The sequence below is a fragment of the Athene noctua genome, chromosome 2, assembly GCF_965140245.1.
Source record: "Athene noctua chromosome 2, bAthNoc1.hap1.1, whole genome shotgun sequence".
Lineage (NCBI taxonomy): Eukaryota > Metazoa > Chordata > Aves > Strigiformes > Strigidae > Athene > Athene noctua.
This window is the reverse complement of record NC_134038.1, coordinates 6,836,209-6,864,011: the sequence shown is the minus strand read 5'-3', so window position 1 is coordinate 6,864,011 and position 27,803 is coordinate 6,836,209. Positions and strand designations below refer to the sequence as shown.

The window sequence follows — 27,803 nt, the reverse complement described above, 5'->3', positions numbered from 1 at the left end:
CAGAGCAGCTCTTCTCGAAAGCAAGAGTGTTTAAAGAAACATCATTAAAAAAATGCAGATTTCCTTTACTCCCTGGAGGACATGGCAATCCAGTACAATCCTTTGGAGTAGCCCTTGCTATTTACACAGTCACATCAAGCCCTACTCACCCGTTTTTTGGCTGAGCTGATAGAGGAAACACTTGCGCAGATCCGCATTGTCCCTGAAGGTCAGTTGTAAAAGTGACCCTGACTTTTTCAACTTCTGCATGAGCCATAGACCTGGAATAAAAATCAGTGCCTATTTTTATCCTGTTTGACGTGTGCCTGCAGTAAGGGTAGCACTGCAACTCAGTATAAGCCTTTGTTTCTTCTTCTATTGCTAATCAACAAGTAGAAAACTCTAAGATTCTCACTGGATATGGGTAATGGTTTTAAACTAAAAGAGGGTAGATTCAGACTAGATATAAAGAAGAAATGTTTTACAGCGAGGGTGGCGAAACACTGGCACAGGTTGCCCAGAGAGGTGGTAGATGCCCCATCCCTGGAAACATTCAAGGTCAGGTTGGACAAGACTCTGAGCAACCTGAGCTGGTTGAAGATGTCCCTGCTCATTGCAAGGGGGCTGGACTAGATGACATTTAAATGTCCCTTCCAACATAAGCTATTCTATGATACTGATTATCTGTGTCATGAGAGCATAAAAACTCAGGAAGGGTGAACTGTGGGACATTCTGTTCCCAAAGCACTGCAAGTGTCTTCTTCAGCCTTGGAGATGCCTCTCTTTACTGGTAGTATACAGAGAAGTGGAAGAATACTGTGGAGGCAAGGTCATCGCTCACTTCTGCATACCCCTGGGTTTTCCAGGGAGCACTGTGATGGACCTTGTAGGAGATACTGAAAGCCCCTCTCACTGCATTTTTTTTCTGTGTGGGTTTGAAGTCTTCAGCAAATATTTTCCACCACTTCAATGTACAAGTCACGTTGTTGCAATTTATTGTTACCTCCATGTGTTGCTTTCTCATGCACACTGTCATGGACTGCAGCCAGTCATAGCTTTCCCATCAACTCTTACCTGTACTAACCAAAGTACTGTTGTTGTAAAGAGTTCCCAGGTGAGGCCCAGAGAGGGACAGGAAGGTGTGTAACTTGTTGAGGTAATAGCGAAACCTGGGGCGAGTTAATACAGATCGAATGATGACGTTACCAAGGGAATGTCCAATAAAACTGTTAGGAAAGAAGAATTACGTTAACACAAAACCCATCTCTATTTTATTCAAATGAAACATAGGGGTGGCATAAATTGCTCTTGATGGGACTCTATCAGGGCTTTTAGTAACATCCTTAAGTTACCATTTCACAATTTTTTTCAGCCTAGTAGAGACTCTTCCATCTATGACAATGTAAAAATTAATCTCACTGATTCAATGGCTTTTGACACAGTGCACTTTTGGAAAAGCTAATTTCACTGAATGTTGCTCATGTAACTCAAACAGCTACAGACCATTAACTATCAAAATGCTTACCTTATTCGGGATATGGAGAGGTTGTACAGCTGGATATGCTGAATAATTTCATCCAATAATCGGTCAGTCATTGTATCAAAATCAGCAAAAGTATCAGTCTGGTGAAAAATGGAATGAGTCAGTGAACTAAAATATATTGCACTTATTGCAAACTGATGTTATTTTCAAAGCAAAATGCAAGCAGAAACTTAATAACCAGTCCAAATTTTCTTTATATGTGCTGAAAGGGAAGGGAGGGGGGACTTTTCTCAGTCTCCAGGTCCTCTAAAAATTGAAGTTCTCCTTTGAAAACAGTCATGAAGTTTCACTTTTCAGTTTATTAGCAAAGAGCTTCCAACTAATATTGCAAAATTTATTCAACACAAGTATTTTCTTTCTCACATAGCATCAACAGTTAACAGCAGTACCATGGGTCAGCGTGGGTCACATATCTATCGTCAAAGCCCATGTGGAAATTGGGCCCTCCAGAAGACGACTCATATTTTTAAGGAGATTAAATTACTCCTATGGTTGCTTCTCCCTCTACTGACTGTGCCTCTAACTTTGTCACGTGTCATGATAGGATAAACCCAGACCTACTATTTATTAATAGTAAGATTAAAAATATTAGGCTGAGCGATTCCAGAGTAATATGTATGAGTTTAAAGCAGCCTGACTTGACACTGGTGAGAACTGCTAATGCTCAGCCGCTCTAGATGCCACACTCTGCACATAGAAGAAGAGCTTTTAACATTTAGAATTTAACAGATTACTATGATAAAATAGTTTGCAGCATTATAGACAGACACACAGTTATGCTGATGCTAAAGATGTAATAAAAAAAATATTTGGCTCTCAATGAAATGCTGTGTGTTTGTTATTCAACAGTTATCAGTAAGAGAATGAGTGCTAGAGACATTTATTGCTTGCAACAGTACTGCCAATCGTGACACAATAAAACAAATAATATATTGTCCAGCCTATACGATTGCAGACAGATCTTATTCAGAACTGTGTTATTTGGCAATCCAACAGGACTCTAAATCAAATTCATAACTAATGAGATGCCACAAAAACAATCATCAAATGTTGGAACAGCTATTCAGAGCAAACATTTGAGTAATTAATGCTTTTGTGACACAACTCATCTTGCTAATTGAAGCTCTTGCAAAGTAAAACATGAGTATATTCACTTTGCAATACAGCCTTAAAATAAATGTTCTCATAAACTACAAACCGTCCACTAACCTTCTGCTTGTTTGTTTTGTCTGCATTGATAATTAATTATTTCCTCCTAGCCTGATTATTCCAAATCTTTCAAGTTGTTTAAAAGGGGAAGAATCATAATCATTAATCATAAACAAAACACATCAAGCATCGTATTTCACCTGCTTATATCTCCATCCTTTAGTATCATCTCAGCCTCATTTAGCTTGTGAAATGTAGCACAAATGAATGCTAAAAAAAGTGATCTGCATCTTCCTCTATGAGGCAAACTTCAGCTAAACTATTGATTTCTTGGGTCATTTTCAGTGCAGCTCTCAGAGCAAGGAAAAAAAGGGTGACAGGATGCTTTACAGCATGCAGACATCAAACCACATGGGTTCAATTTCCAGTGCCACGGAAACTTCCTCACCTTCCCAGACTATAAGAGCACTAAAAGTTCCCATTATGGACTCTGAATAATGTTGAATAGACATGTAAGATTTTTTATTCTCTGAAAACATGAGAAGAGGCTTTGATGCAGGTCTGAAGTGGACTCCTCATTAGTTTCATCTTGCTTACATTCACTGTGCATGTCTGCTCCTGATAGAGATGTGCACTGGAAGGTGTCAAGTTCACAGACTTAACACCAACCGGCCACTTCAAAATATAAAAGCTGTTGAACGAAGAAGGTTGGAAAGTTTTGATTCAAATCAGAATTTTTCCAGCTGAGCACTAGAAATCCTTACCTTGTACATAAAGATAGGCTTCTGTGTCATAAATATGGGTTCATTGCAGAGCAAAGCACAGAATTCATTTCTGGTTTTCTGCCTAGATTAGCAATGAATTTTTCTGGAGGATGTTTCTTTATCACTCAAGGAAATGAATCTCATAAGCATTGCAACGGGAGAAACAATGGCTGATGCAGCAAATGAAGCTGACAACACCTGCTGGATATGCCACATCCTCCAGAAAATTTAGCATCACTAAACTTGCTGCTTTCTGTCCGTGCTGTGTTACCTGGCATCCAACAGGCAGAGGCACTAGGCTGTTAAGTTTGCAAACTGACAGAATAGATCAATTTCCTTCACCTAAGAAGAAGGTTCTAGTCCTGTAAGTGCTAATGTAATTGACTTTGACTTTAATGCTAGGAATATTTTCTGACAGGTTTGAACACCCTGTCTAATTAGACAGAAATAGGACCAGGCCTTTGTACTAAATACTACATAAAATTCCTTGAATTCCCCACTACTTTTGCTTCATTCAGCTGGTGAAAAAGCTTTGCTGAAGGCTTGTTTCCACAATGTCAACAGATTGTAGATTGTAGCAGATCTTAAAGAAGGTAGAAATTAGCTCTGTACTACCTGATTTCTTTCAGACATTAGGAAGTCCAGTTTTCCACCAGGGAGTCCCAGCTCTATAAAAGTTTTTACCAGTCGCAGATCTGCACTGTTACCTAGAAATAACAGGTAACATCTTTATACAATGTAATTCAACAGAAAAATAACTAATATAGAGTCAATTTAATACATGTCTTCCTACAAACCTTGACACCAGGGAGCTCTTGCTAAGCGCTGCTAAGGCAGCTCACAACACCGTAGCATCGTGCATTTAAACAGTGGGAGATCAAGAACATCCACAGCCTGCACAAGGTGGGCTGGACCTAACCTCCTGCTGCTGGGGACTGCATAATGGTGGGGAAGAAGGGGCAAAGTTCAGGCCCAGAATAACTCTGCCCCCTATGTGCTGAAGAACAGAGGTAAGACAAAAAGTCAAAAAGCTGAGGTCTGTCCTTCTACCTTCACAGCTGGTGAGGCTCCCAGGGGATGCTGCAGCCCTGCCAGGGACCTCTGCACATGTGCTGGGGTACAAGGCTGTACCTTCAGATGTAGAGTAGCCTGCATCTGTGTATTTGTAATTAGAGACAGTACTGAAATACTATCAGGCTCCTAATATTTCGGGAGAAGTCCCATCTCATACTAGGAAATTCCAAAGTCTTCTCAAATGTTTCGCTGGAAAAGGAGATATCTCCCCCTCATGAGAAGGACATTACTGCCACTGAGATACTGAATGGTAAGTGGTCCTTGCTCAAGCCAGCAAGTGTTTGTTTTCCACCTTTCTGAGAATGCCTGAGATTTCAGAGTGTCTACCCCTTCTTCTCTGTCTTTCAAGCGTAACATCTACACCTTGCCCATTGACACCAATAATTTGTCAAGAGAAGCTTCAGGTTTAACATACCTATTTTCTGCTTAGAAAGCATATATGTAAAAAAATCCAGACCATGCTTCCTCTGCAGTGAATAATAATTTTTATTCTCTCACTTCCTAAAGGTGGCCACTGTCTACCCTATAACAGTGTGTGTGGGGGGGGTTAAATCATGTTTTCATCCTGGTGACATACTGCAAAACAACGAAGCATCTGTGGAAATTTCGACAAGAGTTACTGTAATGCACTCCCCCTGTACACAGAAGGACTGATGTACTTTGATGTAGAATTCTGTTTAAACAACAAAAAGAATTGCAGCACCCATTTCTTAAAGCAAATATTTAATATTCCCCTAGATCTTTTATTACAATGGACTGAATAACTTAACAAGGACTAAAGACTTAGTTAAATACTTTCCTTGGACTACTTGCTGAATATGTGCCCTTTTTTGTTTACACCAAAAGGACTTGCAAACAGCAATTTCTCCTGGCCTTACCATCCAATCCATGGACACAGACAACCAGGTGAATGCCATCTTCCAAATTTTCTTCCTCTTCCTCTGGTGGAAAATATGGGATATCAGAAGCTAGTACAGATAAGTCACTGTACAGAAATCCTTCAATCTTCATTTCTTTTTTAAATTTTTCTTTGGCCTGATAAAAACTGGAGAATACATTAATTAATCACAATAGAACTGTGTGTTCAACATCAAACCTTCAAACTAGAAATGAGGAGGCTGGTATTTGCAAGAAATTATGTTTGCAACTTTAAAGTGGAGACCTGGTTGCTATTCCTTATGTATTCTGATTGAGAGAAATGAGGATGCGGGGAAGAAAATGTTTCTGATCTGGTTACATTCAGGGAATACCTAAAGTCTATTAGTGCCTCACACCTGCCAGAGGAATGAAGGATTTGCAAAAAATAATTTTCTGGTGGCCCATAACAATGAGACTAAGATATAGATTTAGCAATTTTGCATCTTAATGTCAGCAGGTTTATAGATATCAAAATGTAAAATGTATAATTTTGCTAGCATCAAATCCATTTATCAGCAAAAAGTTAGGAGTTAAAGGATGCACCTCATACGGTAGATACTTTTGTTCTGGTTTGGTTTCAGCTTCTTCTGAAAACATTTTGTAGCTAAGAGGAACAGCTGTTCAGTGCTGAAAGAATTAAGCCAGCCCCTTTCCTACTCCAGACTTAACATTTGACACATGAGCTCACCCTGAAGCATTCTGCTGGTTGAAGATACCAAACTTTTTGGTGGATTTTTGACTTACCAGAACTTATCCACAGTTTTTAAGAATTAATAATCACAACATAAGTGAAGAATTAAGCAGAAAACTAGGGTGGATGAGTTTAGGAGATATCAACCTTTAAAGCTTGAGAATAGCTTAAGGCCACTTGATAATGGTAAGCAATTACTTACCTCAGCCCAACTGACTTTAAAGGGACACAAGAATGAAAAATCTAGCATTCAGGCCATGGGCCCAGAGGCCCTGGATTCATGTGCACAAATTTTGAGTTTAGATTAAGCAGGACTTACATCAGGATCTATAAAAAAACACTTCAAGGTGCTTTCAGAATAAATAAAAATAAAGCCTTGGGTAGCAAACAGATCCACATGCAGAGAGCTAACATTTTGGGGAGCTGAATGGGTTGAGAAATTCCCATGTTACTGTTTTCCCTCAGCACAGCAGAGACACCAAACTATAAGGGAAGTATACATGTGCTAGTGTGCCAATCTGCGAAGTGGGCCACTGTGACATCAAGGCAACAATGGGGCACTTCTGTCATGGGCAATGAAGAAGATAAAAAAAGAAAAAGCCTCTTCTCCAGCTACCCAGGATGCCAGTTCTGCCATTTTTCTGGTTTGAGAAACTGAAGTTGAGACCCTACCAGCCAGCCTATGCTCCTGATTCATAATACAGCTAATGAGTGCAGTTATTTAAACAGAAGAGAAAAACAAGCTATGGCACTGTCATAGTGAACCGACTATCTGGGATCAGTACTCAAGTCTGAGTAACCTTGACTTCATGAAGGAGGACCAGATCTTAAAGATTATTTAGACACCTAAATACCACTTGTTTTCATAGGATTAAAGACCTAATGTCTTTGACAATCTTGGTCTCTTGTGTTTTCATCCTTCCTGTCTATTTAGATTATTTCTGCTATATAAACCATTCATCTATTTGGATTATTTATAGTGTAATGCCTCAGGCAGCAACTGTCTCTGAATGCAAGCTTACTGTATTGGGGTCCCGAGCTTTTTCAGGGTCTTTTGGCACTACAGTAACATTAATGAAGACAGTAATTAGACATTCTTACTTCAGCATCCTTTCATTGGTCTCTTCATCCATCTCATTTGAATTAGAAGAGACAACTCCAAAAGAGCCCAGAGGCTGGTGTGTGATGGGGAACGCAGCCTGCTTTGCAGAGAAGCCGACCATAGCAGGGGTCTCTTTGAGCACAGAAGAAAAGGGAAGACAGGTGGCTGTGCAAGAGACGGAGAGGTTAACCACATCAACAGCCTTTCTGCTTTCCAGGGCTACTCCCTCCGTTGTCGCCAAATGAAAACTGGTGCCGTTGGCTACAAGTTTATGCTCTTGGCTGTTGGGTTCCTGAGGATATTCAGCCTGGTAGGATCCTGCAGAAGGGTCTGCTGAGGCAGGTGAGTCGTTGAGCTCAATTTCTTGTAACCCCTGCATTTCTGCATACACTGCTGGGCTCTCATCAGCAAGAGAGCTACCACACTCTCCTTGCATTGAGCCAAACTCAGTTGAAGTCTCTGAAGGAGGTGGAACAGGATAGCAAAAATCTGGTACCAGCTTTATGCTTTGTGAGAAATCCTCTTCTGAAATTCTGCTATTGGAGTAAAAGCCTTGTTGTAATTTTAAACTGTCTGGCTTAAGTTTATCCGTTGGATCCTCAATGCATGTATCAAACTTATCTATATTTTTGTCCAAGTAATTATAAGCCCTTGGTGTTTTTAAGCTGCACTCACCATCTCTGTCCAGTGACTGGCACTCAGAGACATTATCTTGGAGCTGCTTTGGAAAAATGGGTGGTCTTGCCTTTTCCAAACTACAGTAGGTCTCTGGGAGACCTTCCTTCTCTGCCTCCCCTTGTAACTCAGTGTTACTGCTACTGTGTTTGATGGTGGGTTTGGGATGTTCTCTTGGTTCTAGTTGTCTGCTTTCAGTGGTGGTTTGACATTCAGAAAAGTCCATGATTAATTTTCCATCTGCACTCTCTGTTCCTGTGCAACTTTTTAAGTTTCCTCCTGAATCACCCAAGGTTGCTTCACTGTGTTTGGCTATATCTACCTCCTCCGCAGGCTCTTCTGGGCTACTGATCTGAGGAGCTGAGACAGATTTTGTCAGTTTGGTAAGCTCCACTTCCCTCTCTTCTTCCTCAAAGGGCAAAGAGCTGATGGATGTGAGTGATGCTTGGATCCCACTGGGCAAGCTGGTATTGCTTTCTGTGTGGCCACCCTCCAGGGAATTTCGGTGGATGGCGTGCCTTCTTACCAAGTGGTGCAGAATCTCCCGATCGCTGGGCAGCTCCAGTGCCCGACTACGAGCATCAGACCATGCCACTGAACTGGGTTCACTTTCAATGCCTGAATCAGATATTATAGAGGAGGATCTTTTTATAACCCCTGACATCAGTGTAAATTCTTCACACTCCTCACCCCGTTGCTCCTTTGCGAACAATTTCACTTCAAAGCTGTGTGTGGGCAAAGCCTTCAAAACAGGGAGCAGAACTTTGCTGTCTGGGTCTCCTGTTTTTTCAAGACTGGTTAATTCATTCAGTGCAAGTTCAGATGAAGTGAAATTATTCTCAAGATGACTAGATTGATCTATTTTATGTATTTCAGTCCTGTCTTTCAAGCCATTACTTCCACATGCTCCACACTCATACTGAGCACTGACAATTAGCATGGGCTCACTTTTGTGGGAATCCTTATTGCTAGGTTTATCATCTCCATAGGTAACATCTGCCACAAGTCTATTGTCTTTTAATAACATTTCCTCGGGTGTTTTAAAGTCTTCTGATGTGCATTCTGTATTGCCTGGCTCTGAGTCAGAAGTTGTTTCCTTACTTGAAACAAAAATATTTTCAGGTTTCCTTTGGCCTTCTTTGATCGCTGTACATACCTGAGATGTGGAGTGCTGGTTTAAACCCTTAGCTGTATAAGCAGCACCTTCAGTACCACTGTATATGCAGGAGGGATTCCCGTTTATCCTATCTGTGTGTATTAGCAGAGTACCTTTCCCAAAGTCTCCTTTCCTTACTGCAGTGGCATCATTTGATGCAAAATCTTCATTGTCATCTATTATATCCATTTGAGTACTTGCAGGAACCTCAAATTCTGGGAAAACTTCCAAACTCTGATCTGAAAGAAAGAAAGAAAAAAAAAGAAGTAGTACCTGCAGGGACACAACAAATTACCCCAAGGTGGTATGGGACATTGAAAAGTGATTGTAAGGCCTAAAAAAATTATGTATATTTATATTATATAAATTATATATGCATTAGAGGCATATTACAAATGTAAATACCAGAGTGCATTTAATTAGAATTGTACTCACTAAACAGCTAAATGCCAAAGAAGACAATACCAATAAAATATACTTTCCTCAGTATATCCATCTATCCTCAGTGTATCTAAACGACTAGTTTTTTACGCATAGGAAACAAAACAAAGCTGACATTCTTTGTATTCCTGCTGTAATATGACATTGTTCATAGTATAGCTCTCGCCTGTAAGTCAGTTTAATACTCAGTTTAATAGTTTAAATATCTGTAATAAGCACTGTCAAAATTTAGGCAGTTGGATAACTCTGAAAGAGTGGAAATTTTGGACCGTGGGTCATATTTACAAGACTATGGTCACCTATAATATTAATACATATTGCTTCCTTGATAATCTTAATAATTGAGTAAAAAGAAAAGGGAACTAAGGGTATGAGGTTTTGCTACAAATCTGTGAACCTAAACAATTTCTTAATTAAAAATTTGATGGATACTCAAAAGGAAAAATATATATATATATTTTTTAAAGCAATTCTGCTTTTCAGGGACAGTGTTGGGCTTCATGCTGAAATTGTGGGTTTGTTCTGAGTTTTCTTACCACTAGATGTCACACTGGGGATAAAATTCATAGTGCTGTTTTTCCTTTAAATTTGTACTGTAACAAAAATCCAAAAGGTTTTGTTCTCTTTCTCGATTTTGCTTCCAGCTCTTGTAACTAAACAACTTATTCTGAAGATGAAAATTATGAAGCTACAGGAAATACTCTAGTCTGCTAGCAGGGAAAACACAAGAATTGAGCTATATTACACATGGACCACGCTCTGATCCAAGCCGCAGCCAGTCCAATGGATGTGAGACCGCTCACCCTGGGCTGGGGAAGTGAACCTCCCTCAGTTCAAGCTGTCTCATAGAGCTGTACTTTGTGGTGTTTTGCTCACCTTTGCAAGGAATATCCATGTACCTATCTTCAAATATAACCGGGAGCGTGTTCCAGTCCCCATCTATGTCGAGGCATTCTGCTGGAAGCGGGGGCATGCTGGTGAAGTATTCAGAATTACGAATTTCTGTAGAAATCTGTCCATGACTTTGGATCCTGGCAACAAAGCACAAAAGAAATTGAGTGTTTGAGTAGTTACCACGTTGTGTCTCCATCACTCCTGCAAGCCCAGCAGCAACGTTGGATGTGCAGGCAGAGAACAGAGGCAATGTGCTTAAGAGGAGAGGAGTTACCCTGTACTCCAAGAACGTTTCACATGAGTTGATTTCTGTCTCTCAGTTAGAGATACCACAACCTGCACACTCTCTCACTGCAAAAAACTGTCTTTTTGAAACTGTTCCAGCTGCTTCTGCCACAGGCTTCTGCTAACTACCATAACTCTTTGTCCTCTCAGGGGTCACTGCAGCTGGTTAAGACTGGATCCCTCAGGGGCTTTCTCGTCAGAAGAAGAGGTCTGTCACTCTGGTTGTGACAAGGGTTTCAAAACAGAGATGCAGGAAACAATAATAAAATTTTGGTTGAGCAGTACAGGGAGGAACAAGGCCAAGAAAGATGCACGGCAGGCCCTCTATCTCATGTTCAGCAGTCCTCAGAACACTGCAATATCTCACCTACGTATGCGTTTGGAAGAGCTAAGACAAAGCAATTCAGCCACTGCCTGTTAGCAGAACTAAAATAACTGTTTCCATCTTTTGGGCCATGGAAAATGCTACCTGGCTTTCATCAGTGAACATAACATTAAACTGGCACACAAATGTGAGTTCAGCTATAACAAGTACAATATTTTTTAGTTCTGATGAGCTTTCCTATGTAAGCACGTTCCTCAAAAAACAGGGAAAACATCAAATATAAAGTTCATTTATTTGTGTTGACTCCGATTAATTCCTTTATCCTAAGGAATAAAGAGGAAAGCAACAAGCTTTTCATAAATGGCCAGCTGAAAGCAATTCTGCACAGATACCATAGGACAGCACAATGGCAGTATTTCAGATTATCATTGGCAAAAGGCAGATAATCATCAAGTGGCAGTGAACTGGAAAAAAGCACACTTTACACATTATGAAGCAAAACTCCAACAGCAGGTTTGTAATTCATGCCAGCATGGAAGATTCCTATGTCCAGACACAAATAACTTATTCAGACCAGCATATCAGCTTCAACATCAAAACATAATTGTTCTTGTCTTATCATTTGCTCTTACCTGTAGGCCAGTTATTTTTCCTCAAAGATAAACAAGTCATTAGTTGTTAAAACATGACTCAGACAGCAGTCAGAAACAGCTAACTGCTCGTTCTTGCCTGCAGCAATACCTGGGTGTTTAGAGTTAACTCTTAATACCATAATAAAAGTTCTCACAGACATATTAATTAATAACACCAGCATTTTATTAAAAACCACATGTAAAAATAATAAACTAAGCTTACTTCGAGACAAATCTCTGGCACAAAAGATGTATCATTGATACTGAATGGTGTGAGAAAAAATATTTTTTCTGTAAAATATTGGGAGGATGTCACCTGCTAGAGGATCCCACTCTGCATGTCACCCAACCTATTGAAAATAGTGTGTGCTCTTCTGTCTAATCAGTGAAATGCTGTGAAGCATGTAGGTGCATGGTGTCACACAGAACTCAACAACAGAATAGGAGGCAAAAGAAAAAGCTCTTGTCTGGTAAGAAGGAAGAAAGAATCAGGGGAAAAAAAGAAAAAAACCTGTTAATGCTTGAGGTGGTTGTGCAGCACCTGGCATGCTGAGAGCTGATCTAACCTGGAGACTCTGTGAACCCAATTAATACCCCCCACTGCCACCCCCAACACGAATAACACTCTGGCAGCCAAGACTGTTTTTCCAACTACGTCACCTAGCAAAATCAAAAAGAAAACATGACTCTGCTATGAGACCTGTATAGACTGAATTTACTACATAGAACAACTTTTAAAGTCTGTAAACTATTTTACTTTTTTTTTTTTTTTTTAAATTCAGTATCCTTCATAATCACTGAGGAAAAATAATGTTTTTCTGTAGGAAACAGGTTAGTTCTGGGGCTTCCTGGAGAAATAAAAGCACTTCATGCAATTAGGCTTCCTCCTGTGCAGGGTTATGTTTGCTTGAATGGGGCCACGAGTGTCTGTGCCCTCACCCCAGGATCTCGACATGGGGTTTTCCTTCTACATCACTCCCTTAAAACCTGACATGTGAGGACTAAGTGAGCTCAGCTGGGCCCCTGAAGCCATGGTGCTAATGAAGTCATGGCCTTTTCCATCAACACTGAATAAACCCTAATGTCCCTAGTCACGGTTCTGAGAAAGTAATTTTCTTCTTTGCACTAGGTCAGAAGCAGATGTCTCACTTATGTCTCATCATCATGACAGGACCTGATGTCATAGCCTCTTTAAGACCCTTCTGGAAGGTGGGTTTCCACATTGGTGATGCTGTGGTCTACCCATGGTGACAGGCTTTTTCAGTGGACAAATAGTCCAGCCATCATTCATTACTCAGAAATTCAAATCTGACCATCCTTGTTTAAACTCTGCCTTCAGGGGTCAGGTTCTAAGTATTATCCATGTGCTCCACTTGGGATCATCTAAAACTGAAGGCAGGATTTGCCTTGGTGTAGCTTTAAAATTGGCTCCGCATACTGCCCAGCTTGGTTCCAAGCAAGAAGTGTCAAGCAGAAGGAAATACCTACCTTTCCAATGTTTTATAGCATGTTTTTATGAATGCAGGTCAGTGCAACATTTGTTTTCCTGGACTATTTTTCACTGTTGATTCTCAGTCAATTATCAGCCCTGAGATGACACCACTCCCAGCTAATGTGGTGGAATTCCCCATTCCTCTCCTCCACTGCTGCATCTAGTGAACATCCACAGCTTTACATTGGCTGTTTAATACTCCTGTCTGCATTTAAAGATCCTTTCTGCTAAACAAAGTAGGGCTGGACTAAACAGCAAAACAAATCCATGACTGCTGACCTTCAAAAATGTATAAATGTATATTAGTGAAGGTAAAAAGCAAATTTTTAAATGTTAAGCTCTTGTTGCTTATCAGCAGTTAATTTCCATTAGAAGTACTGGATCTGGTATAGTGGGTTTAGGAAGCTAATTTCAGAAAGATAAAAATATATTTCTTCATGCCCTGAGGTTAGTGGTGTTGGTGGAGATATGCTCTGAAAGGAAACATACCCAACTGTGACTGAGAAGAAAGGTGAGGAAAGGATCTCCTGCACTGTGTCCATAGAATGTAGGAATTTTGAAATGAATAATTTCTGAGGCCTGATCAGAGTCACTCTTACTTTTGACACTGATTTCAATGGGTTTACAATATAGCTAGAACAGGCCCAGTGACTTCTCTCAAATTAAGCAGAAAAAGACCTCAGTCTTGATTTCAATTGAACTGCATTTTCAGTCATTCCAGTGTCAGGGAAGGGTTAATGGGTTACTTACAGGCCTTCCTGGAATGTGAGCACATCAGGTTTCTGGTGCTCAGTGTAGAAGAAGGCTTCTGAGAATCTCCTCACCTGAGGAAGAAAGACACAAGTTAAACCTAAGATCTCCTGAAAGGTGCCAAGTACAATCACGCTAATAACAGAGCAGTGACTGTCAAGACCAGACTCCTTGCTATGCTCCATCTGTGTTGCACTACTCTGGTGACAGGGAAAAAAAAAAAAAAATAAAAAAAAAGCTCAATTCTACTTCACTTTCCCAATCCAGCACAAAGCAGCTGGTGTTGTTGCCTGTTTTGCTGGGAGGTATGATGTGTCTCTTGACAGTAAATCAAGATTTGCTTATGTGCATCTTCTGACTACTTTTCTAAAAGCTGTCAAATTTACCATTTTCCCCTGTGTTCTTCAAGTGGGGAAGATTTCTTCCTTTGCCACCATTCAAAACACATAGCAGCAGTGCAGTGAGTTACTAAATTAGAACAATTCATAATTGATCATCTCTTCAATGGAAACACCCACAGTGACTCCCAAGAGATTAAAGGAAGTCATAAATCAGCCCAGAGGAGAATAAGCCCTATCGTGGTAGAAACACATCTGCCTGTGTCATGATACAAACGAGAGCTCTTCAAATCTCTTCATGGACACTGGATCTGTTCAGTGTTGGATAATCAATTACAAAAAGCCACAGATCTGAAGTGGCTGGCAGAGCACAGAGTGTGAAATAAGCTATAAAAAATTCAGTGCTGCTATCTGCTCTGGAGTAAGCTTTGAGTTTAAATGAATCAAGCATAATATGCAATCAAATGTACTAAGCTGTTAAACTGCAGCCCATACATTACTAATACTATTTGTAAAACTGACCTTTGTTACAGCGTCAGAAAATGGCAGCGGAAAGCATATGTCACAGCATCTTGGCATCTCCCTAAATCCCAGCTGTGCTTTAACAAACAGCTTTTCTAAAAACAGAACTATCATCCCTTCAAAAAGACTGTGTCTTAATAGTGTGACTTTTCATCTGTAGCTCTCAAACTGTTTTCTAGAGCTGGGAAAGTGTCATTATACACAGTTTATATGGGGAGGCACTGAAGCACACAAAGGTATGTAATTTGCCAAGGGTCAAGCAAGCAGTCGGCATCATTTGATGCTGGAACAAACCACAGACTGTTATTCCCCTTGCTGGAGCCGGGAGCATACAGGGTTGGGTCCTCTGGCTGAAAGTCACCCAGGTCCTCTCAGAGTCAAGGGAGACCTTGTCAAACTAATCAGGGGGGTCTCAGCATCAGTCACTTCTTCCTGAATTTTATGCCTCCTTTTTGTAAGCTCAACCATACTGTTGGGGAGAGCAACTAGAGAGTTGTTCTGGTCACACTGGGGAGTAGCCAGGCCTCCACTGACTTTAACAGGAACCAGAATATAAGATGAGATGTCAATACCTACACTGTAGACTCCTAAACCTAAGCAAGGTGAACTCTACCCTTTTCTCTATGTCCTTACTCTAATGATTAGATCGGACTGTGAGTTCAGTTCAGGGTGATGTGCTGAACTGATGTCTGGTCAATAACCAAAAATATCCTAATAAAAGACACAGCACTTGCTGAACTAATCAGATAAGCAGATCTGACAAAGTTAGCTCAAAAGACAAGTGCTTTTGTGCCTTATTTATTATCAAGTACAAGAAGCAATTTCCACATGACCAATATTAATATTTTGTTGTGTGCACCTCACTTAGAGAAAGGGAAGAACTAGCTAAATATATATTGTGTGACATAGTGAAGAGAACAAGCTTATATTCCTCATGGTAGTTTTGTGAAAGAAGTTGAGATAAAATAATATTTCTGTTTATTTATCATTGTGATGCTTGTGTGTTTTTAAACAAATATTTATGATTGATGGATAACTAGTAAGTACAGGTGATATCTACCTCTTCTCACCGACCTCCTGTTCCATGTCTGATTCTGGTCTTCGAAGTGCACACTCATTTTACACAGGATCCTGGGTCCTATAACAGCTTTCATTCCAGAAATTGAAATCTGCAATTTCAAATCCTGGACTTCACCTCTTCTTCACCTTTTTGCCCTGCTCACCCCATTTCACATAAATATTAATATGGGCAAAATAATACTGGAAATATATATGCAGGAAAATCATTAATGTCTATCAGAAGATTACCGTTACTGAACTTGCTTTTAACTTCTTAACATTACCCTTAGCATGTGATGTTCCTGAGTTAGATACGCTGTGACTTCTGGATGGAGTGTTGCCACCTCCAGGAACTGGGTCCAGAGGGCCAGAAGGTGGGAGCAAAGCCAGGCAAGGTCCTTGCTTATCTGTTCTGCTATCTTCTCTGGATTGCTCAGCAGCTGGAGGAGGGAAAGAGCATTTTGAAATTAAGACAGTGTCATGATGTGGAATCAGTTTGTGTGTTAGATTAAGTCCTTTTAGTAATAACAGCAAGAAAAAGAAAAAAAAATAGTCCTCTTGATATCATTAAAGCTGTTATTTTACCCCAAATAAAGCTGGTGAGACTTTTGCTTTTACTCTTTAAAAGCCACATATTTTAGCGCAAAGGGTCTCAGCTACACAACTTGAGACCAAGAAGTAGACCAAGAAGAACAGGTTCAATTTTTGCATATACTTCTGCAGATGTAGTAATCAGAAAAAAACCAAATTAGTTCCAAATTATCCACCAGATGGTGCTGAATGCTCTGAAATATTAAACCACGGTCCGTCATCTCCTTTCTGTTAGCAAAAGAAGCCTTCTCAGCCATGTCACACCAGGATACCAGATGGGTGATTGGGTGGGTGAGGGAACAAACCACAAACCCAAAACGAAAACCCTCTGTCCTCAACAAATAATGAAAACAGTCATCCCAGAGTCTGCTTCTCCCCCACACTAGGACATGCTGGTGCACTCCAGCTCTAGGCTGCAATTCTGCGCTAAAGCTCTGCAGCCCAGAAAGTGCATGTTAGCAGCAAAGTCTCCGCATATCAATTTTCCGGGTTTCACAATTGCTTTAACAAGAGACAGACATTGCATTTTACCTCCATGTTTTGGCACAAAGAGTACAGAACTGAGCCTTCATCTATTCCTAGGGTCCCTACCTGTTCCCATGAAACTGGTAATACTACCATAAATACTCCAGAAATAATACCAGAGGAATCACTTATCGGTTCACTTATTCATGGACAGGTATTTTTTGGTTAGGACTTCAGTCTAGCTGAAAGTCTGCTTATTTTTCACATTTTATTATGCAGGTAGTTTCCAGATTGGTGGCTCTGCAAACTAAGCCATGACTAAAAGCAAACTGTCTGTGTGAGAGAAACAGAAAATGTGTGAGTGGATAACACAGATATTGTCACTGTGTTTACATTGCTTGGCTGCTTTTCTGTTTTAATGACTTGTCCAAAATGGCACAAGCTCCAGCGCCCATTCTGGTACAGGAAAAATCAGGGGGGTAGTGGTAGGCAAAAGATGCTGTCCAAATATTTCTCTTTGCAGAGTCAGGGCACTACTTGGTTTACTGCATTTAATTTTATATGTTGTATGTATATTTTATTTATTTATTTATTTAGTCAGTAAGCTGCCTCTTACATTATTATCTGAAAGCATAGTCTTCCAAGAAGATGCATTATCAAAGGAAGCCATAGTAGGAATGGCTATTTTTCTAGTTTATTGATTCTTAATGGAAGGGAAGAAGGGAAGAAGGGAAGGAAGGAAGGAAGGAAGGAAGGAAGGAAGGAAGGAAGGAAGGAAGGAAGGAAGGAAGGAAGGAAGGAAGGAAGGAAGGAAGGAAGGAAGGAAGGAAGGAAGGAAGGAAGGAAGGAAGGAAGGAAGAAGGGAAGGAAGGAAGGAAGGAAGGAAGGAAGGAAGGAAGGAAGGAAGGAAGGAAGGAAGGAAGGAAGGAAGGAAGGAAGGAAGGAAGGAAGGAAGGAAGGAAGGAAGGAAGGAAGGAAAAGACAAATTCCAGTTCTAATTGTGAGAGTCTTACTGCACTGCCATACAGAGGACAAGAGCTTAGCAACACTTGCCATGCAGGTCAAATCCCAGGGACTCAGATCCTCAGAGCAAAACCCAGCAATTAAAATGATCACTAAATGTGATTCTGGCTACTCCATTCACATACCTGCTGCTGAGCTGTTCCCTGTGACTGGACCTTTCAAACGTCCCTCAGGATAGTCTGGCTTTAACAATACTGTCACGTAAAACAAATCAAGAGGGTTTTTTGAGGAGTTATTTTTTGTTTGTTTGTTTACAAATCAATCACAAAGATAAAAAAAATATTTCTCTTCCATTTTTTCCTGCATTGAGTATCTGCTCTGTTCTTGGGATGAATACAAAGCTATGGCAAGGTTAACCTCACTTTGTTTTTTTTCTTTTATGGACCTGGCTCTGGTAACACAGTGGTAATGGGAGACTAACTGTATAGGCTTCTCTTTGTGTCATTTTTAATAGCATTTTCTTCCATTATAAATTACTGTTTTTCATGTTCTGCTGAAAAGAAATGGTTTCAGTTCACATACTCCTAAAGAAAAAATACTGGGAGAGTGTTTCCAATGCTAATCTGTACACCATACGGAGGTACGTACAACTTCAGCATTTACACTGCAGTGATGGTCAATGCTGCGCCTACGTCCCACCAAGGTCTCCACAGTTATGTCTTGAGAGTCTCTGCAAATTCACTGCCTTTATCATCAAATTATTCATAGATGAATAGAAAGCTATCATCCCGGGATGCGAAAGCAAAACCTTTTCACAGCGTACAGGAAAACCAAAGTTTTTATAACACCCCAGAGAACCAGCTGTTCTAGCTGTTGTGTTCACCTAGTTGTTGCTACACTGTTCCCAGCAGTTTTCAAACAACAGTAGAAGGAGTCTGGCTTTATTTATATTGCCATTCAAAACAAATCAATAAGCTTTTGGGGAGAACAAGAATTGGACAGGATTTAGAATATACAGAGAAATTAATGCTGGCATTTTCTGATGTATGCCGAGCTAATTTGGACTTTCCCAGACTCATAGAAAATAAGACCAAAGGAGACTTTAGACTGTGTTGTCTGACCTCTTGTACCCCTACAGCTTCTAAATCTAGTAGACTTGAGCCCAAAAACTTATGCTTCTCTAAATCAAATTTATCTGGAATCAGATTTCTTGCAAAGTACCCAAGTCATGATTTAAAAATAAGAAATTTACCACTTCAAACATTTTTCACCCATGGCTGACAATCATTAGCCCACCATTTGTAACTGGAGCGTGAATGTACTTCCAGTTTGCTTTTGGTTTTCACTTGTTAAGTGTTATTTTGTCATTCTTCCCTGTGCTGTCTCTGCTGCTACTAAACTGAGCAAATAAAATCGTTAAATCTCTGATTATAAAGCATTTTTCACAGTGATGAGCTGATGCTTGCATTTCTTCCTGGCACCCTTGACAACTTGTCTGTGTCTCACTTGAAATAAACATGGCAGAAGCAAGTTCAAGAGAGTAGTTCAATCACTTCTGTGCAAAATCACTTTTTTCCTCCCATGAGCCTCCCTACACATTTAGCCATTTTATTTGAAAAGATATGGCTGTACAACCTGCCAAAGTATCTTTTCTCCTGTCAGCATAAAAGCTGTAATTGAAACCTACCCCGAAATAATTTTTTTCTGCATACTCTGCTTCTCAAAGCTAAGCTCACTGAAGGATGTTAAAGCAATCCAGCTGGTGACTTGTTAAAAGTGACAGAAACATCTTGTGACTAATCAAAATTATGTGAAATTGTTGGTGGAAAAGAAACATACAACAAACTTTCTGATGGCACCAAATTCCCTTTCTCCCTGCTCTGATATGTGGCTGGGCTGTCTCAGTGCACTTGAAAAGTGGACTTGAAAACTGTAAGGACAGATTCTGTTGAAGAAAGTACCTGTAGCTCCATACAAAGCTGAGATAATGTCTCTTCCACTGATAGCTCCTCTAGGAAAAAAACACAAAGAAAGAGATTAGGTTTGAGAACAGCAGATATGAAATGTTAATGCTCTGCCATTTGTTCATGTGAGAAATAGGTCATTTGATATTTTTCCCTTACAGGCATATTTCTGTTTGGATGTGGGCACTCCACAACCCACCTTGTACTGGTGCAAGTGCAGGTACAACTTCTGCTCATGGAACATGGACCACTAAGCCTGTGGAAATACTGGAATGCTGTTGTCAGGACAAATACAACAGAATTTGGCTCTTTTACTAGAAGTTTTCTTATTAGCCTTCCATATTTATGGCTAATTCCAGAACTCATTGCAGTTTCACTATTGCAAAGTCTGAGCAACTGATGTGAAAGAAATGGTTCTCCCTATTGTGCCACACAGGACTGTGTGATACCAGATGTCTGACTAGTAAAAGTTTGGCCATCTCTGTACTGCATTGTGGAGTGTGAATTACCCCTCCACTCCTACAGCAAACAGCAGTGCTTTGATGTAGTCCTGAGAGAATCCAGCTCAGGGACACTCCAATTTAAATGCACCACAGACTATAAGGCAAAGGAGGACATAAATCAACTCTCTAACTTTGGCAGATTGATTTTGCAATGTGGAACTTTCCAATAGAATATGTAAAGAAACTAAGCAAAACAACCAGCTTCAGGGGACCCAGCAGTGTGCCCAGGTGGCCAAGAAGGCCAACGGCATCCTGGCTTGTGTCAGCAATAGCGTGGCCAGAAGGGACAGGGAAGGGATCTGAGCCCTGTACTCGGCACTGGTGAGGCCGCCCCTCGATTCCTGTGTTCAGTTTTGGGCCCCTCACTACAAAAAGGCCATTGAATGACTCGAGCGTGTCCAGAGAAGGGCAACGGAGCTGGGGCAGGGTCTGGAGCACAGGTCGTAGGAGGAGCGGCTGAGGGAACTGGGGGGGTTTAGTCTGGAGAAGAGGAGGCTGAGGGGAGACCTCATCACCCTCTACTGCTCCCTGAAAGGAGGGTGCAGAGAGCTGGGGATGAGTCTCTTGAACCAAGGAACAAGCACCAGGCCAAGAGGGAATGGCCTCAAGCTGTGCCAGGGCAGGGTCAGACCGGCTCTGAGGAAGCATTTCTTTCCAGAAGTGGTTGTTGGGCGTTGGAATGGGCTGCCCAGGGAGGTGGTGGAGTCCCCATCCCTGGAGGGGTTGAAGAGTCATGTTCACATAGCGCTGAGGGATATGATGTATTTAGGAACTGTCAATGTTAGGTTAATGGTTGGACTAGATGATCTTCAAGGTCTTTTCCAACCTAGATTATTCTGTGATTCTTTGAACCAACAGGCCAATCCCCTCCCCAATGACTCTTCTTAAATAGTACTAAGAAATGGGAAAGGACAGACTGAGATGGGTAGTGCCTCGAAAAGACCCATCCTCAGCTGGTAAAATCTGAGAAACAAACATTTACAATTTCAATGTTTAAACTAGGCTATTATTTTTTGCATATACTACTCAGGGATTTAGAGAAAAGAACTAAGAAAATCTGCAGAGATTTATAGTCTTGGATTTATCTTAACAATCTTTAGAAACCTGTGACAAGCTTAATCAAACCAATATAGATGTTTACAACTGAATGGGTCATTTGCATTCTTCCCCTGGTCAGTGAAGAAAAATTAGCAAGTACAAGGTGCAGTTCATGCTATCCCAAGGTAGAAAACGCTACTTGTCAGACAACATATTTTATTGTCCTAAATGGGCCTGTTTCTCCCCAGTGTTTGTAAGGAGACAAATATAAAAATTTGCTTCATATTCTTCTAACTGGGTGAATCTTACACCCCATGATTTTGCTGAGTTTTCCAACAGGGGTTAGAAGATTAGCCTTAAAACCAAATCTTCAGTAGATTTTCAGACTGTGAATAAAATGATGTTAATAGCACTCTGCTCAAGAGGCTAAAAAGGATATTTGCATTTAGCAAATTTGCATGCGTTACAACATTTGCAAATTAAGTGCCTGCTTCAGTACCAGTAGTCATTTGAAAACCAAGGTAATTGTATTTAGAAAGCCAATATGTACTCTGGGGTAGTTCTCGAGTTGTGGTCAACCAACCATACCTAACTGCCGTCTCCCAAACTATGACCCTGTCCAGGTGAGACACAAATCATCTATTATATATGTCTGATAACCAATATGCCTGAAGCATGAGTTTTGTTGCATGTTAGATTCTATCTGAGAGCTCATATGTTGCAAATAAAAATGCTGTGGGGTTTGTTTTGTTTTGTTTTGTTTTGTTTTGTTTTTTCTAATATCTGGATTGAATAACACAGTATGTGCTCCTCTCACCCTATGAGTTTCAGGCTATCTTGATGGGAAACATGTTGGGGAACAAGACATGAAATGGAAAATAGAAACTATCAAGCCAATAAATCTGTAAAGCATAATATATTATGTTTAATAATTCTTGTATAAAATCACTAAACAGTGAAGCTGGAAAATATTTTTTGCTCCCTTTTTAAATCTGTTGGCTAATGCAATCCACTCTCCTCATACAATTATCTCTGTAATATAACAAGCTGATATCTTCAAAACCAAAACCTGTATACAGAAATACAAAGACACAAAACCACGGATGTGAAATCATGAGCCACATTCCATGAAATCCAAGAAACAAGTGGAAGAGCAGGAATTAGTCAGGGATGTGCCTTATTTTAACAGGAGCTCATGCTGTCATTACAGACATGACTAAACTCAAATTACAGAGCTCCATCCTAGAAATCCAGCCAGACAGCACTTCCACATTGGACATAACAAGCCTGACCAGCCAAAAAAAGCCTCTGCCAAAGCCAGGAAATCTATTAAACAATTGAATTAGGAAGAAAAGCAGAATCATTTTAAAGAGCAAGCTGTAATTATGTAATTGACAAGTTTTAAATGAGCGAGTGTGTTTCAAAAACACTCATATTACCTTTTAGATTTTTCTTTTCAGTTTTAAAAAAAAAATGTTTGCTCAAGAGAAAAATTTTTGATAGAGTCTTCCCTGGATTTCATGGCAATTCAGAACTGGAAGTTCCTGTCTTGAAAAAGCAACTGAGGCCAAACATCACCGAAAGGCAAGCATTTTGATAAATTTATTAATCCATTTTATCCCTCTACACACCAGGCCACATCCTATAAAAGGATTTGCATAAGCTGAGAAGGCAGTCATCTTCAACAGTGTGCCAAAATAAACACTATCCAGAAAACAGGGACAGAAGTCCTCTAAAATCTCTGAACGTCCCAAGGATTTTTGTACTAAAACGTGTGTTGAAAATGCAGCACTCTGAAATATTCAGTGATTTTAAATGTCTGTCCACTTACCCAACTTCAGCTGTGGCAAATCAGGAATCTCCTTCATTATGAGGGTATAGTACATGTGAAGCCCTCTTTGAGCGTTCAAGAGCAGAAGACAGAGGTCCTTATGCCATTTGTATGCATGTTGCATGCAGTTTTCAGATGGGACATAAAAGCTGCCCTGTGCAGTAAAAATATCAAGAAAATAAAATATAGAGATTAAAATCCATGGTCTTCATTTGTCCTAGAGATTTCCACAAAGATCCAGTTGTAGGAAGCCTCTCATTTGTAAACAAGTAGTTGTCATCAAAGAGAGATTTTAACCATCCCTACCTCCTAGCCACCTAGCTAGCTAGATGTGTAATCATAATAGCACATTTTGCCCAAATCGTACCAAAACTATGAGGTTACAGCAGTCCTGTGACATGTACAATGATCTCCAGTCCAAAACGTCCAACAGAGAAGTCTGTCCTTCACACATGTCCCACATGCAAAACACATCTACACACTCTCTGCTATGGGAGGAGGGTTGGAAAGGACCATAAAGATGGCTAAATTCACTTTCCTTTCTCCTCATATTCTCTTATCCCCTTCTGCAAAGGCTGTAGCTCGATGGTCTTGTGGTATCCTTTGTTATGAATATTAGTAAAAAAAATGCAGATGGCATTGGTATCTTATCAACAAATATAAACTACCCTGTAATCCCTGTCTGGATTGCATATCTCTTGTGGGAGGAGATGTAATTGGAAAGATCACAGCCTGTTTAATAGAAAAATTTCCAAAACAAAACATTTACACTTAGAACATAAGCTTAGTTTGCATTAGGGCACCATAAATCAGGTTTCCACTTCTGTCAGAAAACACTGCTTGTATAAATTACTTACTTGAAATTTGCACAGCTCAGATTTAGAATAAAGCCATTTATTAAACTGTGGTTTTGTGCCCAGGATTTCATACAGCATTTCAAGGAGTAGTATGACTACTATCAGTAACAGCTAATATTTCTGAGGTCTCTGTATACTTTTTACAGTTTTTATCCAACAATGCCATAGAAAGGTGTGTGAGCACTTCCAATCAATGATTATACCTGGTTGTTGTTCCCCCAAACGGGAGTGACTTATCTATATTTCAGGAGAAGAAAGGCTTATGGAAACAGAGAAGTGAGAAAACCACCTAGGTGCTCTGTCCTTTAACTCTGTGAAACATAAGGTAAATTGAGAATACATCTAGATCTGCTTTTTTACAGCATACGGGCTACACAGAGGCACCAGGATAGGACTCTCACTGGTGCGTGGTTATGGAGACACATTAATGATTTGCACTTTAATCCGCTGCTGGGTCAATCCATTGATGGGGTAAGAAGACAATTCCTACATGCCAGCTAGGTACTGGTAGCCTTTTTGGACACTGACAGTCCCAATAGCAGCTCCAGGAGCAATAGTGAAGACTCACCAACCGCATACCAGTGCCTCTCCTGTGGTTTTGTTCTTCTGACTTCCCTAAAGCCTGTATTTCATGCCTCTTAGCTTGAGCTGGGATGTTTCCCTCATTTTTCTCATGCAAATCTTCAAGATGTTATCTAGCATTCTGTGGTAGACACAAAGGGGACCGATCATCTTGACCCACAGAGAAATGGCTGATGATAATTGGTCTTGGAAAAACTCAAAACCTCTCAGACTCAGCATGAATCTGTTTTATCATGGAATACAGAAAAAGGGAGCGTAAAGAAATGCTGCTGGAAACAATAGAAAATTGGAAGTGGATTGATATATAATGTCATGACAAAATGTCCTCTTTTATAATCCATTGCTGGTTTTTTAGGCAAAAATTACTCTGGCATTTAAATGCTATGCTGACGAGCAGAAGGAATATGTGAGATGATTTCATAGTTCATATCAATGATATAAAATGGTATTGTTGTGCAAGACTACACTTTAATAGGTCTATTTTCAGCCTTTCTTGGCATAGATTAAGGTTTAAAACTAAAACTAAAAAGTAATAGGAAAATTCAACTGCAAGTGGATCAAAAAATGAAAAAAACACAAACAAAACCAAACAACTGGAAGATGTTGAAAATCTCTATCAATTAGTTCTGTTTTAAAATCTTTAGTGTTTGCCGCCTTCTCATATGGTGCTTTTTCAAATTTGACCTCAGCTGAATTAATAAAAATTCTTAGAGACCAGCTAGTTCAATTTACTGAAGCACAGAGTTTAGGAGAGTATACTTTGCAAAGATTTACACAGTAGCAAAGCATAGAGTGGGGAAAGAAACTTTATAAAAACCCCCAAAACAACCATTTAATTCTGCATTGTATGTTAGTAGCATAACTTGGTCATTATTGTAGAAATTTAGGATAATTTAGGCTGGAAAGGACCTCTGGAGATCATCTAGTCTAAGTGGCTGCTTAAACCAGGTCTAACTAGATCAAGTTTCTCACTGTTGTATCCTGCTGAGTCCTGAACATCTCTCAAAGATAGATTCCACCACCTCTCGTAAACGTGTTCCAGGGTTTTTCCACCTTCACAGTAATTTTTTTCTCTGCCTATCAGCTCAGAATTTCCCAGGTTTCAATTTGTGTGCATTGCCTCTCATTTTATTACCATGTACTGTCGAGAAGAATATGGCTTCATCTTTTCTTTGTTCTTTAATCAGGTAGTTATAAATGGCAGTATCGTTCCCCCTGAATCTTCTCCAGACTGAACAAGATCAGTTTTCTTGACATCTCTTTGTACGTTATGTGCTCTAGCCCCTGAATATGTTGGTGCCTTTTGCTGCTCTGGCTCCAGTAAGTCCATACATCTCTTGTATTGGGAGCACAGAACTGGACACAATAGACCAGATGTGTCTCACCAGTGCTGAGGAGAAGGGGAAGGATCACGTCCATCAAACTGCTGGAAATGCTCTCAAGGATGCTCCCCGGACTTGTATTTTTTGGCAGCACTGTTACCTACACCAGAGAGCTTGAAATGTATCTGCTTTTGTTGAGAATTTAACTTTCTCTTTAGACACAGGAATGAGAGGAATTTACCTGCTTTGTGTCCTCTTTCAAATATTTCTGTCAATTAACCTTATGGATTTACTCAGGATTTCAGGAAATAGATTAGTATGAACCCAAAAAAACAAAATTAAAAAAAACCCAAAACCAACAAGATATTTCTGAAGATCCTTTAAAATTAAGTCCCAAACCAATTAGTTTCAGAGACAATACCATGCAAAAGTACAGGCACCTGGATTCGTTGCCCTACTAATTTGTCACCTAAAGATTTTATATGTCAACCTGATTTTATTTATTTACTCTAAAGACAACTCTGAGATTGATGTCACCATGTTGGGGTTTTTTTTAATGCATGAATAGCAAGAGTATGTATATGGGGGACTAGGTTGTTTCTTTACCAACAGAGACAAGTCACCTCCTGATTAATCATTTCAGAGCTCTCAGGTCCTCTGGAATCAGGAGAAAGAGTAGAGCCTTTGCCATCATTTTAGCTATACTCTAGTCTGGGTTCTCATTTTAGGAAAGGAGATGCTTTAGAATGGAAGAAGTACGGCTAGCAAATGGTGCAGTAGAGTAACGTTGGTTTTCCACATAAGTAGGATCATACTGAGTACACACACAAGGTGTTCCATCTGCTCCCTCCTTAGAGGAGTGCCATCTTCTAATATTAACCACTAAGTAAATAAAGACTAACTCGGTGTATTTCTCACAGAAAAAGGTTCCAGTTTTATACCTTCCACTTTAAGAGAAAACACAGAAGGAGAAAGATTGACAACTATCTTAATTAAAAGCAGACAATAAGAAAATTCTGGGCTCTGGGAGAAGGATCACACATGCAAATTTAGATGCTTATTTCTGAGCTACCACCTCTGTTGAGAGATGGAGAACTGACAAAGAAAAACATATTGCTGGGGAATGATTGTTTTCATTACAAAGCTGAAATCTAAAATCAAGGAACTGAACTGTGGCCACTTCTTCCCATTAATTATGAAGGAAGTATAGGACAACCGACCACATGTTCTATACTGTAGAGACATTGACTCAGGAACACTGCAGACAAAAAAAGACAAGTCAAATTTCCTCTAGCATTGCTGACCATCAAAATGTAAACTTTCTTCAAATTACTGTAAGATATAGATAATATACATGTGTGCATAGAGAGCCAAAAAGATTGCTCCCAGATCTTCTTTCTCTTCCTATCCCAGCTCTCTGGGAGAAATATCTGTGCCAAAGAAAGGTCCTGTGTTTGAGATTACCATCACAGGGGAGGAACAGTCACAATTCAAGGCAATGCCAAACAGGCACAGTCCAGGCCACGCTACACATGCATAGGAGGCCATATCATTAAGCCGAAGCATTTCGATGAAACCCTATGAAACAGCAACTGACTTTGAAACCCCGTTGTTTAATGGGAACATCCATCCTCATTTGAAAAATCATCTTGCCAAGGTGGAAAGTGAGTGTGATAGGAAAAAGATGTCAAACTCCAAATCTCTGGCCCTTCAGTGAGTTAAAAGACATTATTGCTTTCACAGGACTATTTCTTTTGAAAATTGCCACACACATATACGATGCAGAGCACGATGTAACAGCAATTATTAAACCCACCTCAGGGACAGTTTAAGAAAATGTGAAGTAAGGTCTGTGCATCCTCATCTGCAGGGACCCCAGCAGAGCAGGCAGCTGTCAG

General features: G+C 40.1%; 1 protein-coding gene across 1 annotated transcript in view; it reads right to left on the bottom strand.

Annotated features, from left to right (window-relative positions):
- The window catches only part of FAM135B (family with sequence similarity 135 member B), a 212,955-nt gene that overhangs the window by 6,042 nt on the left and 179,110 nt on the right, over positions 1-27,803 (bottom strand). Inside the window, exons 8-18 of the mRNA XM_074898392.1 lie at positions 23,145-23,298; positions 19,770-19,819; positions 16,074-16,229; positions 13,871-13,944; positions 10,369-10,523; positions 7,220-9,290; positions 5,388-5,554; positions 4,051-4,142; positions 1,505-1,602; positions 1,054-1,205; positions 150-260 (exon numbers count right to left, since the gene is read on the bottom strand). Coding sequence (XP_074754493.1) covers positions 150-260; positions 1,054-1,205; positions 1,505-1,602; positions 4,051-4,142; positions 5,388-5,554; positions 7,220-9,290; positions 10,369-10,523; positions 13,871-13,944; positions 16,074-16,229; positions 19,770-19,819; positions 23,145-23,298 — 3,280 coding nt within the window. The remainder of the gene's footprint in view (positions 1-149; positions 261-1,053; positions 1,206-1,504; positions 1,603-4,050; positions 4,143-5,387; positions 5,555-7,219; positions 9,291-10,368; positions 10,524-13,870; positions 13,945-16,073; positions 16,230-19,769; positions 19,820-23,144; positions 23,299-27,803) is intronic.